Source organism: Vulpes vulpes, chromosome 3 (genome assembly GCF_048418805.1).
Source record: "Vulpes vulpes isolate BD-2025 chromosome 3, VulVul3, whole genome shotgun sequence".
Lineage (NCBI taxonomy): Eukaryota > Metazoa > Chordata > Mammalia > Carnivora > Canidae > Vulpes > Vulpes vulpes.
This window is the reverse complement of record NC_132782.1, coordinates 130415642-130430949: the sequence shown is the minus strand read 5'-3', so window position 1 is coordinate 130430949 and position 15308 is coordinate 130415642. Positions and strand designations below refer to the sequence as shown.

General features: G+C 36.2%; 1 protein-coding gene across 4 annotated transcripts in view; it reads left to right on the top strand.

Moving 5' to 3' along the window:
• Window positions 1-10867, top strand: part of FNBP1L (formin binding protein 1 like) — a 108954-nt gene extending 98087 nt beyond the window's left edge. For 2 of the 4 annotated variants that reach the window (XM_072754593.1, XM_072754591.1), the window contains 6 exons: window positions 487-596; window positions 3304-3436; window positions 3814-3908; window positions 5689-5837; window positions 7242-7400; window positions 8601-10867. In XM_072754593.1, the coding sequence (XP_072610694.1) occupies window positions 487-596; window positions 3304-3436; window positions 3814-3908; window positions 5689-5837; window positions 7242-7400; window positions 8601-8608 (654 nt within the window). In that variant the 3' untranslated portion in view covers window positions 8609-10867. Of the gene's footprint in view, window positions 1-486; window positions 597-3303; window positions 3437-3813; window positions 3909-5688; window positions 5838-7241; window positions 7565-8600 lie in introns of those variants that run through there. The other 2 variants (XM_072754592.1, XM_072754590.1) reach the window with 1 other exon arrangement.
• The last annotated feature ends 4441 nt before the right edge of the window (window positions 10868-15308 follow it).

Here is a 15308-nt window from a genome sequence, read left to right as displayed (position 1 = left end):
TGAGGTAAGTTGCTTATTTGTATAAACTTCTCATATTTGCAGTCAACATTCGCAATATTTGATTTGGCAATGTGATGTTACCTATAAAACAATTATTTGTATAGGTGAGAAATGTTAAGTGTTTCCATTTTGTTGTTGTTGCTGTAAGAAGATTCATATGTATTCATTTTAACTGCCAAGACCTGAAAATAATGTGATAGTGATCATTACTAATTTTCTTTATCTGGTTATATTTTTACCTATTATGTTTCATGATTTTATGAACTGACAGGAATTTGAGTTCTTTCTTCAATACAGTTTTAATTAACATACATATCTGTTTAGATTTCTTCTTAAAAAGGGTTGTTTGGGGGCTAATTTGAAATTAAAACTGATACATATTTTTGTTTTATAAAACTGATACATATTTTTATTTTATAGCGGGTTTATTTAAAAAAGAAAGTTTCTTGAAGATGTCTTTTATAATGATTTAGATTCTCTTTTCAGGGCCCAGCACTAGAAGATTTCAGTCATCTCCCACCAGAACAGAGACGTAAAAAGCTGCAGCAGCGCATCGATGAACTTAACAGAGAACTACAAAAAGAATCAGACCAAAAGTATTTTTCCATTAAGTCTTTTCTACCGTTATTATTCCTTAAGGGGTCTGCTTTGAATGATGTGTTGAAATGTGATGTATAAAAGGTTTAAAAATCCTATATCATAATTGAAATACCTTTGGGGGAAAAATATGCTCCTAAACTTTGAAAAATTTTATAATTGCCATGTCACAGATAAAAATGAAATGTTTGTTTCTTAGGTTGCAGTTTACTTATTGGATGCCAGTAGTCTGTATATATGCTTTCTGTAATATTACAAAATAGTTTGATGATTCATTATCTAGATTAATTATCTAGTTTCACCAACATTAACTATCTCTGATACTTTGATGTATTTCTTTTTTTTATATATATATATAAATTCAGTAGAAACCTAAAGCCATAATTATTTTGTTTGCAGCAAGATGTGTCGGCAGATAATACTTGATTACTTACAGCGTCAGATTCATTGATTCATAGATGTAATTTTTTTTCAATGTTATAAAAAGTTTCCTTCAGTTCAATTTTGTTTTCATGAACAGATAGTTATAATGAATACAGGGTTATTACAGTGAATTGGTGCCTTACTATCTGCTTTTATATTGAAAATAAAATTGGAGCTTAAACTCTAGTACAAGTGATTGAAGGTTTTTGAGGGGTTTGGGTTTTTTTTTGCAGCTCAGCTCAGGAAGTTTTATTCCAGATTTTGTGTTTTGTTTTTCCTGTTATTGTAGTATAGTTGACACACAATGTCACTTTAGTTTCAAGTGTAGAAATGATTAAAGTTTTGATGTTAAGAATTGTACATCAGTTATGATAGGATGCTTAATCATAAATATTGTAATATAGTCGATTCTTGTTTTTGGTGGTAGTTATGTTCTATAAAGTCACTGTGAACACTGATTTAGTCAATAATGAAATGGAATATATAGGTGTAGGCTCCATTTAGGTTCTGGTCACAGCATTTTCATCAACTGATCAATTATTACCTTGTTTTTTTGTTTGTTTGTTTAAGATTTTATTTATTTGTTTGAGTGGGAGGAGGGGCAGAGGGAGAGGAGAGAGGATTCTCAAGCCTACTCCCTGCTAAGCATGGAGCCCAATGCAGCGCTTGATCCCAAGTCCTTGAGATCATGACCTGAGCTAAAATCGAGGGTCGGATGCTTAAGTGACTAAGCCACCCAGGTGCCCAGATTATAACCTTGTTTTACGTGTGTTTCTGTTTGAAGACATTAGCTAATATATATTGTTGATTCAGAATTTTTTTTTTAAGATTTTATCTATTTATTCATGAGAGACACAGAGACTTAGGCAGAGGGAGAAGCAGGCTTCCCACACTCAATCCCAGGACCCTGGGATCATGACCTGAGCTAAAGGCAGATGCTCAAACACTGGGCCACCCAGGTGCCCTGATTCATTAACTTTGAACTCAGGGCCAATAGCACTGTAACTCATGCATGAACAAAGCCTATGTAACCACATGTATTTTTTCCATAACGCACCTCACAGCCTTCTTGCACTTAAAACACTAGACAGTACTTCACTACACTTAGAGGCTTATTTTATAAAGAAAAATCAGGAGTGCCTGGGTGGCTCAGTCAGTAAAGCGTCTGCCTTCAGCTTGGGGTCCTGGGATTGAGCCCCGTGTTGGGTTCCCTGCTCAGTGGGAAGCCCCCTTTCCTTTACCTCTGCCACTTTTGCTCTTTCTCTCACTGTCTCTCAAATAAATAAAACCTTAAAAGAAAAAATCACTGAAGAGCACAAAATTTAAAAAAACATGGCACTTAAGTGGATCACAGAAAGGATACTTGTTCAAGGTGTCTAGAACTTAGGAAAGAAGGAAGACTGGAGATATTTGAGTATCCTCTAAAGGTAGTAAGAGTCCATTATGTATCAATAAAACCAGTAAAAAAAAAAACAAAGCAGGAAGAGATCATTTTCAAAAAGAAGTGTAGGATGAGGTGAGAAGAAACCTTTGTTGTCATTTTAGGTAACACACATTTAAAGGTTGAACAGGGGTAGAGAAGGATCCACTGAGAAAGATGAGACAGCAGAGGTGAGAAGGGAAAAGGAAATGTAACCTCTAGGAAATGAAGAGGGAAAAAGAGTATTAGAGTGTATGAGTCAGTAATATCAGATGTTAGAAAGAGTCACAGAGCTCTGATTGAGGTATAACCGGCAGTGATATGATTAGAGTAATGAAGAGATGAATGAACTGGGAGAGGCACAAGTGAAAGATGGCATTCCTATTTCTAGCATGGATGAGCTGGAGGACAAAGATGCTAGGGTTTAAGATGAGGCCCACCGGGGGAATATATATCTGTATGAAGATATAATGAATTTGAGTTGAGCCATGAGGAGTTTAAGAATATTGAGGAATATTCTTCCAGGCCTTGATTAAAATGGTATGTGTACAAAGACATACATAATATATACATACACAATATATGTATATGTAATATATATTTATATGTACCATATAAATATAAAATCTCATAAATGAGAAATTTATTTTTTATTTCAAATATTTTAAAAGACTGTCTCTGTAAATTACTAATTCTATATACATTATCATCATTATGCAGATTATCGTTAAGTAGGTAATATGTGACTAAATTTAAAGAGATAAGATTAGGCTACGTGAGAGTCCCCAAAATCAAATGAAACTCTTTTATCTGGGAACATTTGAAGTGAATATTTAATTCTGTCACTTCCTTCCCATTTCCAGAGAAGCACTCAACAAAATGAAAGATGTGTATGAGAAAAATCCACAAATGGGGGATCCAGGGAGTTTGCAGCCTAAATTAGCAGAAACCATGAATAACATTGACCGCCTTCGAATGGAAATCCACAAGAATGAGGTAGGTTTGTTGTTCTGCAGTTTGTCTAAGGTAAATTCATTTTTATAAACTTCATTATGATAAGTTGGTTTTTGCTATAATTTCATCTTCAAATTTTTATTGATTTAGGGTTTATAATCTAAAAGAAAGAAATCATGGTATATAATCTTTAGAATTCGTTCCTCAGAGTTTTTCCTTTTCTTAATTAAAACTATGTAAAACTAAACATTTATGCTTTTCTTATCAGCTGTAAATGCAATCATTGATCAAACTGGAATAAAGGTTTCCCTTCTTTAAGAATTATGTAATTATAAAAGCTCAAAGCACATTTTAATGTAATTATCTCAGGAGCTTTTTAAAATATTTATTGAGCTCAGTATTATTTATTTTTTCCTAAGGCTTGGCTCTCTGAAGTTGAAGGCAAAACAGGTGGGAGAGGAGACAGAAGACATAGCAGTGACATAAATCATCTTGTAACACAGGGACGAGAAAGGTTACTTTTTGCATTTTATTTGTATTTCTTCTTTTCTCTCAGACTTTTCTCACCCTTTTGTCCTAAACTTCATATAATTCTTTTTCTTCTTTCCTGATTTAACAGGTTTGGCTTTTAGTGACATTAGTCTTATGAACCTAAATGATTTTTTATTTACAATAGCTACTGGTAAAATATGAAATTTCCTATTGCTGGTCTGTCCTGCATTGTCATGCATCTAAAAACAGAGGTATGAACAGAAAATTCATGGAGCTACAGTCTGGAGGCATAAGCTTCTCCGACCTGGGAAGATTCTAAGGTTTAGATGGAGTTGGATGGCTTATGCCAAAGAAAAATTTAACTGTCAAGTTGTTCAAAGTTCTTTGAAGGAAAAAAGAAATCTGTTTTGTTGGTTTGAATCAGAGCTTCCAAAAGGCATTTTGCTAAGTTTCTATGTTTTCATACCATTTTGTGACATTTTCCCCTCCGTGTATATGTCTTCCACCACCCCCCATTCCCACTAAAGTCTAACAAGTTAGGATTCTCCTTAGGACTTGAGAGATCTAGTATCAAATCTTGGTTTGCTATTTAATCACAGTATAATTTGAACAAGTTCATTTTTAATAATCTGTCTCAGTTTCCTAAAATATAAAAATGGAGATTGAAATACCTGTCATATTACTAATAAATGAAATAATATATAAAGCACCTCATAGTAAAATACCTGGGAATTACATGTTTGACAGATGTTAGTTCTTCTCTTTTCCTATGTTACCATGTTTTGAAAAATAGAGATATACTATTTTTTATATACTGGTTTTTGTTACTAGGTTGTAAAACATACCTTAGAGTAATTTAATCTCTGGCTTACATTATTTAAGAACATGGCTTCCAAGCATACAGAAAGTGCTCTTAATTTCTAATCATACAGATTTTCCCATTATTTTATTCAGTCATTGAGTCTTTAGCAAAATTATTAGCATTTTTCTCTTAAAAATTTTTTAGAAAAAAATGCCTTTTGATTACCTACTCTTCTGAATTTTTTAAGTTTTACTAACCTCCTTGTTAGCGTGATTAATTGGAAGTGACTTTATCAGGAGTCTTTTTGCTTTCAGTGACAGAATAAATACCCAAAATGGCTTACACTAAAAAGGAGTGTTATTGGCTGGTTTTAGGGAGAGCTTGATCTAAGAACTCAGATAATAGGACTGTTTCTCTCCACTTCACAGTTGTGCCTTCCACTATGTTAGCTTCATTCAAAGGCTTCATGTGATGATCTTCCAAAGTTCTGGCCTCCTATTTCTCCAGGTTCAAGTCCAGTGGAGAAGGCAGGGAGGGAGCTTCTCTTCAGTCCTAAAGAAAAGTCTCTGTGGGTCTCTTCTACCTGATGGGGTTATAAGCCTCCTCATGAGCTATTCACTCTGCCTGAACACTGTGAACTGAACATGGGTCTGGGTGGGTCCCCTATGAAATTTTAGGGTTCTTTTGCCAAAAGAGGAAGTGATAAATCCAGGATGATGAAAGACAATGCCCCCTACATTTCTCCATTTTATCTCTGGAACCAGTGATAGTGAGACGTATTTACTGAATGCATGCCATATGCTTAGAACATTGTAGTTATTTAATTTCAGGAATTTCAACAAAGAAGCATTTTGTATTGCCAGCAATTGATGTATATATAAAGGCTTTATTTGGAACTGTGTCGTTCGTATTTAGTTCTCTGATCCTGAGATCAACTTGTAGATAGGACAGGTTTCCCATGTTTCTGATACTTGACGAGGTATACTTTCCTGTTTTATAGTCCTGAGGGAAGTTACACTGATGATGCAAACCAAGAAGTCCGTGGGCCACCCCAGCAACATAGTCACCACAATGAGTTTGATGATGAATTTGAAGACGACGATCCCTTGCCTGCTATTGGACACTGCAAAGCTATCTACCCTTTTGATGGTATGGTTTTCTTTTGTATTTGATAAAACTCGTTCCTTAAAGTCTATGTACATTGAATCATGCACTTTAGTGTCCTTAGTTGAATAATACATTGTCAGCAAACTGTAATCCCAGCTCATTAGTATGAATATTTTTATTTTAAGTATATTACAAATAGAAGTACCTGACACTAGAAGAAAATTACCTGTGTTATCAGCATCCTAGTACAGATACTTATTTAATTATCAACTTTGACTGATACAAAATTTAATTTCCCCCAGAGATGTTACTAATACTACATGTATTCATCATAGTTGAAGCAGCTTGAGCATGTAACTCAACCTAGGAGATGGAAGGCTAATAGATGCCACTTTAAGATCTTTCTTGTAACTTGCTAACACTGAGAGACAGGTACTAGGCAAATGGCATGGTTGGATGTCCCGACTGTATCCTGATTCTGTAGGCCATATTTTCAGTAGAGGAGAGAATGTGGTCACTTCTGACTATGCCATCCTTCCCCTGTGAAGGTTGAAGAACAGTCCCTGTGAGAGAAGACATTGTGGTTCTCTCTTGCAGGTTTTTTTTGTTGCCCTTCCCTCTGTTGGACTATGAAAAATCCTTTTCCTCAATTCACAGAGGAGCAGAGTAACACTTTCACAAATAAGTTGTTCTAAAATGGTATATGAGTTTAAGGTCCTTTCTCATCCATCCATCCATTCTATTAGTTTTAAAGATGAGTAAAGTTTTTAGTTACTGCTCATTTTGAGAAAATAGTATTAAATAAGATCTTGCTATAATGTAACCTAGAGAATTTAGCATATATTAAATGAAGATTCATTTGTGAAAACTGTTACTGCTAAGCATGTTGGAAGTGGTTGGCAATGGGGAAAAATAGAGAGCCCTAAGTCTTCTGAAGTTTTGAAGGAAGTTTTGTGCTTTGTGGCTGTGACTGTTCTGCATCCACCATCACCAGAGTTGAACCTGTGTTTTTCTCTACTTCCTCTCCAAACTATCTTTTCTTTTTTCTTCTTACCCTCCCACAGTCTTATTAATATTTTCATGATCCACACCTCATGAATTTTCTAGACAGCAACGCCTCAAATTTGGGAAAGGAGTTGGAGTAGGGAAATAGAGTATCCTTTCCAATCCTATATCGTTGTAGCTCAGATACTTCATCTATTCCATGGGGGTGATATTAATGCCAGCTTCCCAGGGTTATTTGCATTTCCAGTGAGATAAGGTATGTGAAAATGTTGGATAAACTACAAAAGCATCATAGAGCTGTTGATAATGACAGTCAATGGGCTCTTGGTTCTAGGGACATTGAAATCTAGTTGGGTTTCATGTCATTTGTTGTGTTGTATTTGTAACTTTTATTCAAAATTATCACTTAATTATGCTCATGCTATGAAAACTCTCATTTAGGACATAATGAAGGTACCCTGGCAATGAAAGAAGGTGAAGTTCTATACATTATTGAGGAAGACAAAGGTGATGGATGGACAAGAGCTCGGAGACAGAACGGTGAAGAAGGCTACGTTCCTACATCATACATAGATGTAACTCTAGAGAAAAACAGTAAAGGTGCAGTAACTTACATCTAAACTAATCAGGCAGCTTTGTGACAAATATGACATAGGAACGATAACATAAAAATACTCAACGGGTGGGAAAACATAAGAAAACTTAAAGGGCATCCAAGATACATTGTTCACTATGTGAGCTGAGTATAGGCTCAATCTTAAAGATGTGAATATTACCACAAGAAACTGTTCTCGTGATGTTTTACCATTTGAGTGACGTCGATGTGAAGCTTAATTGATGCCTTTTGCTTTATGTCCTGCTTAAGTCTCTGTGAAAGATTTGTGTTTTTCTGCCTATAAGTCATAGAATTTGATGTGTTGGGCAGGAATCCATATATAAAAAGCCCTCCTCCCCTAACACACACTTTGCTCCAAAAAACACAGTGACTGTAAGTGAATTCAAATAAGTAAAACTGCTCTGAAAGCTAACTCCCAAAAGAGTGGTTTGGCCTAGGAGTTTGGATTTGTGTAACTACTTTTTCCTTTTTCTCTGTATTCTTAGCTTTGGTTTCTTAAAGGAAGGAAGCAAACCCCTCAAATATAAATCTATTCTAGTAGAGGCTAATTAAGAGACCTGTAAAATAAATCAACCTAGTCTAGCTCTTATGTGAATAAAATGGTTTTCTTTTGAGACCTGAAAATATTTTCATCAGTAAACTAATGATTTTCAATAACATAAAAACTTCCTTCCAAATTAACACTTGTATTTTTTTTTATCTTGAAAATGTCTTTTGGGAAGTACTACTTTTGTGATTATTTAGCATTTAGCAATTATAAATAGGAAAATAGATTCTAAGTAAACTGAGAGGAAATCTTGAAGGGAAGTACTAGCAAATTTTACTTTGAAAAGAAAGAACTTTTGACTGAGTTGGAGGACTATATCTGTACCATCATTTAGGGCATTTCCTCGTTTTAGCTCAATCATCAATTCAAGATTATTTTTTTCCAATTTCAACAAGTATTTGTTGGAAATACTGTATAATTAAGGGTTGTGCAGTGCTGGTCATGTGGGGAAGTAAAGTGAGGAAACGAGACTGGTCCTAAATTTTGTTCACGTTCCAGATTTTTCTGGTGTTTTCACATAGCTGACTGTAAAATGATTTTAGAGACATTTGGGACAGACACTTTAAACTGAACACCCCTTTTGGTCTTACCAAAGGTCTTCAGTAATTGTTCTTTTCTTTTTCCTCCTGGACTGCAGGTTCCTGAAGAGGGTTTCTGAGGAAATGGGCAAGATGTTGAAGGAGGTTACATGCAGCTGCTTTTAGGGGGAGGGAATTAGAGTTGTCAGGCTCAGAGAGTGAGAGAAGCAAGTTGCATGAGTGCATGCAGACATAATTTTTTTTTTTTTACTAACTTCATTATCATTTCCATACATTGTTTTAAAGAATCATTGTAATACCAGTCCTTAAATTCCTCATTCACAATTATTCATATAAAGGGAAAAAAGCCAAAAATGGCTAACCTTTTTTCCATTTATTTTACTGATGTCTAAATCAGAAAGAATGCAGAGCTGTCATGAAATTTGTCTTACATTTGGCTGTCCCAACAGGACCATCTATCCCAGCTCTGTTTTAATTGGCTTTTAGACCTGTTGTCTGTTAGAACCCTTGCCATTTGTCAGTGTCTGCCTGCGCCACCTCTGTGCTTGCTTAACATCCTGTTGCATGTCTAGAGCGATTGGGCTAGATTTTTCAGGCATGTCTTTATAATCCCTTGTTCTTGTCAAAGTCTTTGTTTTGTTTTACATTTGTAGTGTGAGTCACTATGTCAGACATCTCCAGCACTAATGTTTCCATCCTAGTATTCGTGTCCGCTGCTATAACTTCCCCACTACAAACATTCCAGTTTTGGCATTATGAAGATGTAGTTTGTGAACCTGAAGTAATTATGATAAGAAAAAGAAAACATCTCTGCTCTAGCCTACAGCCCAGTTGAAAGAACTCTGAAACGTGATATATCTTCACCTCAGTCTGAGAAGAATCTATAGTCAGCACTGAAATCCTGGCATCATAAACACGCAAGATACTCACCACCTCAAGACAAAGGACTGTTGTCAGAAGTCAGCTGCTTCCATTCAAATGCTGCCTTAAACTAGAGTGCCTAAATCTGTTGATTGCCAACACTACCACTACAGTATCCCACAAAGGGCTTTAGGTGTCAGCTCAGTGCGATCTCCTTTAACTCGGCAGCGCTGCTGCGGATGCCGGTATAGCCTTGGTAGGTGGCTTTTAGAGCTCTACCATGTTTGATGGTGCATCTTCAAATTTATGCATCAAGCTAAAGACATGTCCAAGTCCATTTTACTTTACTCAGTGTTTTTATGAGAAGTTTTATGGACCCCCCCCCATTGTGTTTTAATTTGGGGTGACCATGTTCTTATTTGATTATTACAATGATAGTCTGTTTTCAAGTGATGCTTTTGTTTGAACCAGATAAAATTTAGTGAAACTTTGTAATGATCTTTGTGCACTTTTAATTGTAAAATGGAAATTTCTGTATGTTTATACTTGTAAATATAATTGTTAGTGCTCCTGTTGCTCATGTTGTCCTGCCTCGCATTTGTGATTCTGTTAATGACGTGTATCTTAACTAATTTCTTAGTGGTGTTTCCTAGGGAGATGGGCATGGGTTGGGGGGAGGGTGATATTTGTACCACAGAAGCTTCATTAATTTTGTTCTTTACTGTTTTGAGGGAAGAAGGAACGTGAAATGGTCTGTGTATTATTGAATTTTAAGCAATATTTTAGAAGCTGTGTGACTGCTTTAATAATTTTTCCCCAGTGTTATTTGAATTGTACTACCAGTTATACTAAAACTGAATGACAATTGTGTGAAAGTTAATGCCTTCATAAGATCAAGTATACCCCTGTTACACAGCTGACATATAGTGTATTACCTTTGAGGCTAGTAAACTATAAAGTTTAGACTTTGAATCTCTTTACAGGGTTATTTATATAATGTGACATTATTCAGTACTGACAGACTACATAAAGTAGTTTTAAAATCTAGTGCTGTTTTTATTTTAAAGGTTAGCAATGAGCAGGAAATGTGATCTGACTGTGTTTGTCCTCTGTACAAAGCCTGAAGTGCTTGTGTTTTTTTGGCTGACAGCCACGGAGGGCAAAGTTTAAGGCTTTCTTGTAAGGACTAACTGTTCTTTTCAAGCTACTGTTTGTTTTTCTCAAAGCAGGATTTGCTTCCGTAGGAGGCAAGGTCCTTCACGTGGAGTAGTGCAACCTGTACATGGATTATTACAATAGGACAGACATTTGTACTTGCACAGTTTAAATCATTCTTAAATCATTCTTAAATTTTGAACATGTGAATTGTCCAAAAGAAATCTTTAATTTTTCAGTAATTTTTACTCTTTTTGTGCACATGTTGATTTAATGGTAAATGCTTTGTTTAAGATAGTGTTCTCTGTTGAGAATATTTTCATGGAATAAAACAATCTTTTCATGGTCAGTTAAGGTGTATAGTGTGTTATCTCTTATTCCTATGTGAACTAAAGAGATGGAATGACTTTGTTCTTGGATTTGCTAAATTCCTGATGATATAAAGTTGATGACAAGTTCCATAAGTGGAAGCATCTGTTTTGGGTGACCTTTTTCGCAAAGCAGTTGGAAATTTTATTCCAGTTGTAGTTTCCTTTAAACTTTCCTAAAGGTAAGAAAAGGTAAACTTTTCTTTAGAGTGAATTTAAATTGAATATAGTAATTAGTAATTTGGATTTTTAAAATCTTTATTCTACCATAGGTGTGTTGCACAAACTTATCTTTTACAGCATCTTATCCTCTGCATTCATAAGAAGTGTCCCTATACCACATAGCTTGATCTACCCTAATGGTCAGCACTTCCTTTGCTTCTGCTTGAATTCCTGATCAGAAAGCGCCTGTATCTTCCTGGCATTTCAAAGCATGGAAAGGCAGTGTTTGTCCCGATTAGTGTCACATCTGTCATTTTAGGAAGTCTTAATTTCAGAAGATTTAGTTTTTTAAAAGGGCAAGTATGAAACCATGACTATTAGCTTCTAGAAACCCCAAAAGATACTAAAACTCAGAGTTGATCCTGAACAATGAGGGGTTGCAATTGTAGTGATTAAAATTTAGAGATCCATGCCAGGCTTGGCAGTAGGGACACACACAAAATAGCAGGAAAATGGTGTAAACAACAAAATTTCAAAACAATGAAAGGGGCCTTTACTATCTGAATTGAGATCAGGGAAGTCAAATCCTACTTGCTAGGGAAAGATAACGCCCTTTTAACAATATTAAGAGAGAAAGGATCTCCAGACTTGTTGAAAAGGGATAGATTTTCTTTGTGAGAAGGTGTTCACTTAGATGAAAAAATGCTAAAGAAACACCAAACCTATTTCAATGAGCTTAATGCCTGAGATCAAATATATGCCTGAGTATAGTTACTGGAGTAAGAAACTACAGAAAATATAAGAGATGCCAAAAGATTAGGGATGGAAAAATACAAAATGTGAACAGTAAATTCTGGGAAGTTTGACAGCTCTTAAAAGTACTTGATAATTTTGCCAGCATTTAGGAGAAAATATAATGGGTAACTGACCTAGGTCCTAAAAAAAAAAGGCCACATCAAATTAGCCTCATTCCTTTCTTTAGATACAATTGGGAAACTCAATACACCTAAATGTCTTGATTTCAGCATAGCTTCAGGATTTGACAGGATTTCTTACTCATTTTTGTAAGATAGTGATAGCATTGTTGTAGAAATGGGAGCTTGCAATGAGCTGATATGGTAAACCCAGAATGTCAATCCTGAGGAAAACTTCTTGTGGAAAATATGTGTATGTTATGAACCATACATAATTAATGTAAGTCTATCACTCAATTTAAATAGAAAATTACCATCTCCCTCTCCTTCAAGGATAGCCATTATCCTAAATTTCTTAGATTTTGTTTTCTTAGTTTCTCGTGGTTTTACCACAAGGGTTATTTTTTCCTAAACCTGATTAGCTTTCCATGTTTTTGAGTAAAGATGTTGCATACTCTGTGCAGGCCTGATATTCAGCCAGTGCACACTAATACAGCCATGGTTAATACTAAATACTGAAATGTTTCCATACCGATTGGTAAACAGTAATTCCAGAAACGAGTAACTGAACTAAGTTCCAGCATATGTGGTTTCTCTCAGCAACCACACATGATACTTAGTGATGTATTTCTGGTTTGAGCACTGGGGACAAAGCTGAAGGTCTTTGTTATTAGAGATTTGGTATTCAGGTTTTGGGAAATTTTTTTCTGGTTTTGTTAAGCCCTTGAGTGGGAGAAGAATCTGGGCAACCAGACTAATGGAGATCTCTTCTGTTCATCCTCCGCAAGAAATGCCTCATCCTGCTCACAGGGAGATGTGTCTAAGCTCTGGTAGCAGCTGGAAGATTGGAAGGGAGTGTGGGTAGGTAGGCACAAGTGTTAGGAACATAGCCTTTTGTAGTGTAGTGATAGCCCTTTAGATGTTTGTTTTTTGAACATTTTGGCAGCTTATTTGTGGTAGAGGGTGGCCTGCCTTGTGCACTGAAGAGGTGTCAGGAGACTGTACCAGGATTCTTATACCAGAAGACTGTATTCTCCAGCAGGTGATAGCACAACTCCTGCTCTTTTCTCCCCCCGCTCTTCCCTTGGCAAATCTCCAAACCAGGAATATCATATTTGTCTGCCCTCTACATTTCTACAAGTTTACAGTCACTGGCCTGACCAAGCTGCTCCATCTCCAGGCCAGCAGAAGCCCTGGCCGACTTGCCCGGTTATTTATTCCCTTTGCTATCCCTTTCTTCCTTTGTTCTGAGTCGTAACAGGCATCCAACCAGTCATTGGTTCTTTCTTGGTTGGCCAGTGTGGGACCCAGTTTTGGGTGTGGAATGAGACAGACATAAAACACAAGTTCCCAGTTCTGGCAACCAGGGTCATCAATCCGCACCCAACTAGTCCTCCCCGCCCCCGCCTCCCCACACCATTGTTTCCTCTAGCTGGGGGCTCCTACCACTGGTTCTTGGCATACAGCCAGCACTCAGATGGCACTGTCCTGTCCAATGAGGTAAGATGGGGATTGGTTGCATGTAACTTCTCTTCAGGTGCCAAACAGCACATAAGGACTATCAGTTGAATGGGGGAGGTCACTGGAAGAGTTTGCAGCCCTATGTCAAATAATGAGGGTATCATTTAGCTGGTGAGAGTCAGTCAAAAAATTAAAACAGCCCAGCTGTTCGAAGTGATTTAGAAATTATTAGTGATTGCTGAGTGATTTGTGCTACTTTCATCACTTTAAAGTTTTAATGTAGTTTAAAGAATAAAAGATTATTTTACTTGATTTGCACATTAACCTATATTAACCTTAGTTCATATGATTTATATATTAACATCCTGCTTTTAAATATTTTGAATATTGCATGGTATCTACTGAGACTTTCATTTTCACTCAGTGCTCTTAAGATTTATCCATGTTTATGTGTAGTTCATTTTAGTGTGTATAGTTGATTTTAGTCGGTGTGTAGTATTCCATTATATGTGATCTTCAGATGTCTTCCAGTTCATTAAAGCTTTAGTTGGATCCAATCTTCTGGGGTTTTATTCTTTTGGAAAGAGAGCAGGCACACACGGGGCGTGGGAGGGCGGGGGGCAGTCGGGTGGCAGAGGGAGAGGGAGAGAATACTAAGCAGGCTTTATGCGCAGTGTGGAGCCTGTTGCACGGCTAAATCCCATGTTTCTGAGATCATGACCTGAGGTGAAATCAAGAGTCAGATCCTTAACTGACTGAGCCACTCAGGTACCCAAGATCTAATCTTCTGTTTAATATTAGCATCCATTGTGTTTTTAGTTCATTATACATTTCTAAAGGATCTACTAACTTTCTCTTAAAATGTGTTCATTTTTTAATATCCTATCTGGGTTCATTTTTTTTTTATATGCAACCAAATATGATTGCATTCAAAACATAATTCCAGTATCTGAAGGCATGGGGGTTCTAAATCTTTTTTTCCCCTAGCATTTTATTCATGATAGCATTACTTCTACATGTGTTTGATTTTATATACGCATATGAATATGCAGTTATAAATTTTTTTTCATTTTAACATGTATTTTATCAGTGTGAATACTGGATGCTTTCCTCCTGAGAGGATAGGTTTATCTGCCAGGCCCCAGGGATGCCAGCAACCTAGGACCATTGTAAATCAATTTGGTTTGGGGTTTTTACTCTAGATCTATTTGAGGATAGGCTTGTAGTTGCAAATCCTCACCAAAGACCATTATCATTACAATTCTTGTAGCTGTGCATGAAAGACAGGCCTGTTTCTTGGTAACCTTTCTTTATTGGCAGATATTTTTTCCAGCCTAACAACGGGGACCCTTTAAGGAACCCTACTTAATGGGGCTATTTCATATTTGGCTCCCCTAAAGCCCCTTCTCCCATTCACTGAGGTGATTTCAGTATTTGCCTTAGGGCCACCCAGGTTTTTAGGTTCTCTTACAGAGTTTGTATTGCTGATGCTTTTGGTGAGTGAGGTGGGGTAGGTAGAATTATTTCTTGGGGATTTCTCTTTCATTCTATCAGTTTAACCGTGCATTAAAAGGCAAGTTTATTAAAATTTATTGACTTAGTTATAATTAAGGGGCTTTTAAGAGCATCTGAACTACCAAATGGCCAGAAATAGAATTGTACTTTTGGGTTTTTTTCCAGCAAATAAAAAATAACAATGGTGCGATGGTTCCTTTAAAAAATAAAATGATCCTAGGCTACATAAATGAAAATACAGAGACCCAGGATTCAAAACTAATATTTCCCTTGTAATAGGTAGAACACAGAAGCTCATTCTTAGTTCTAGTAGCCATATTTAAGATGGAAGGAAGGTGGTTAAATATAGTGTAACCTATGTAAGCAATAA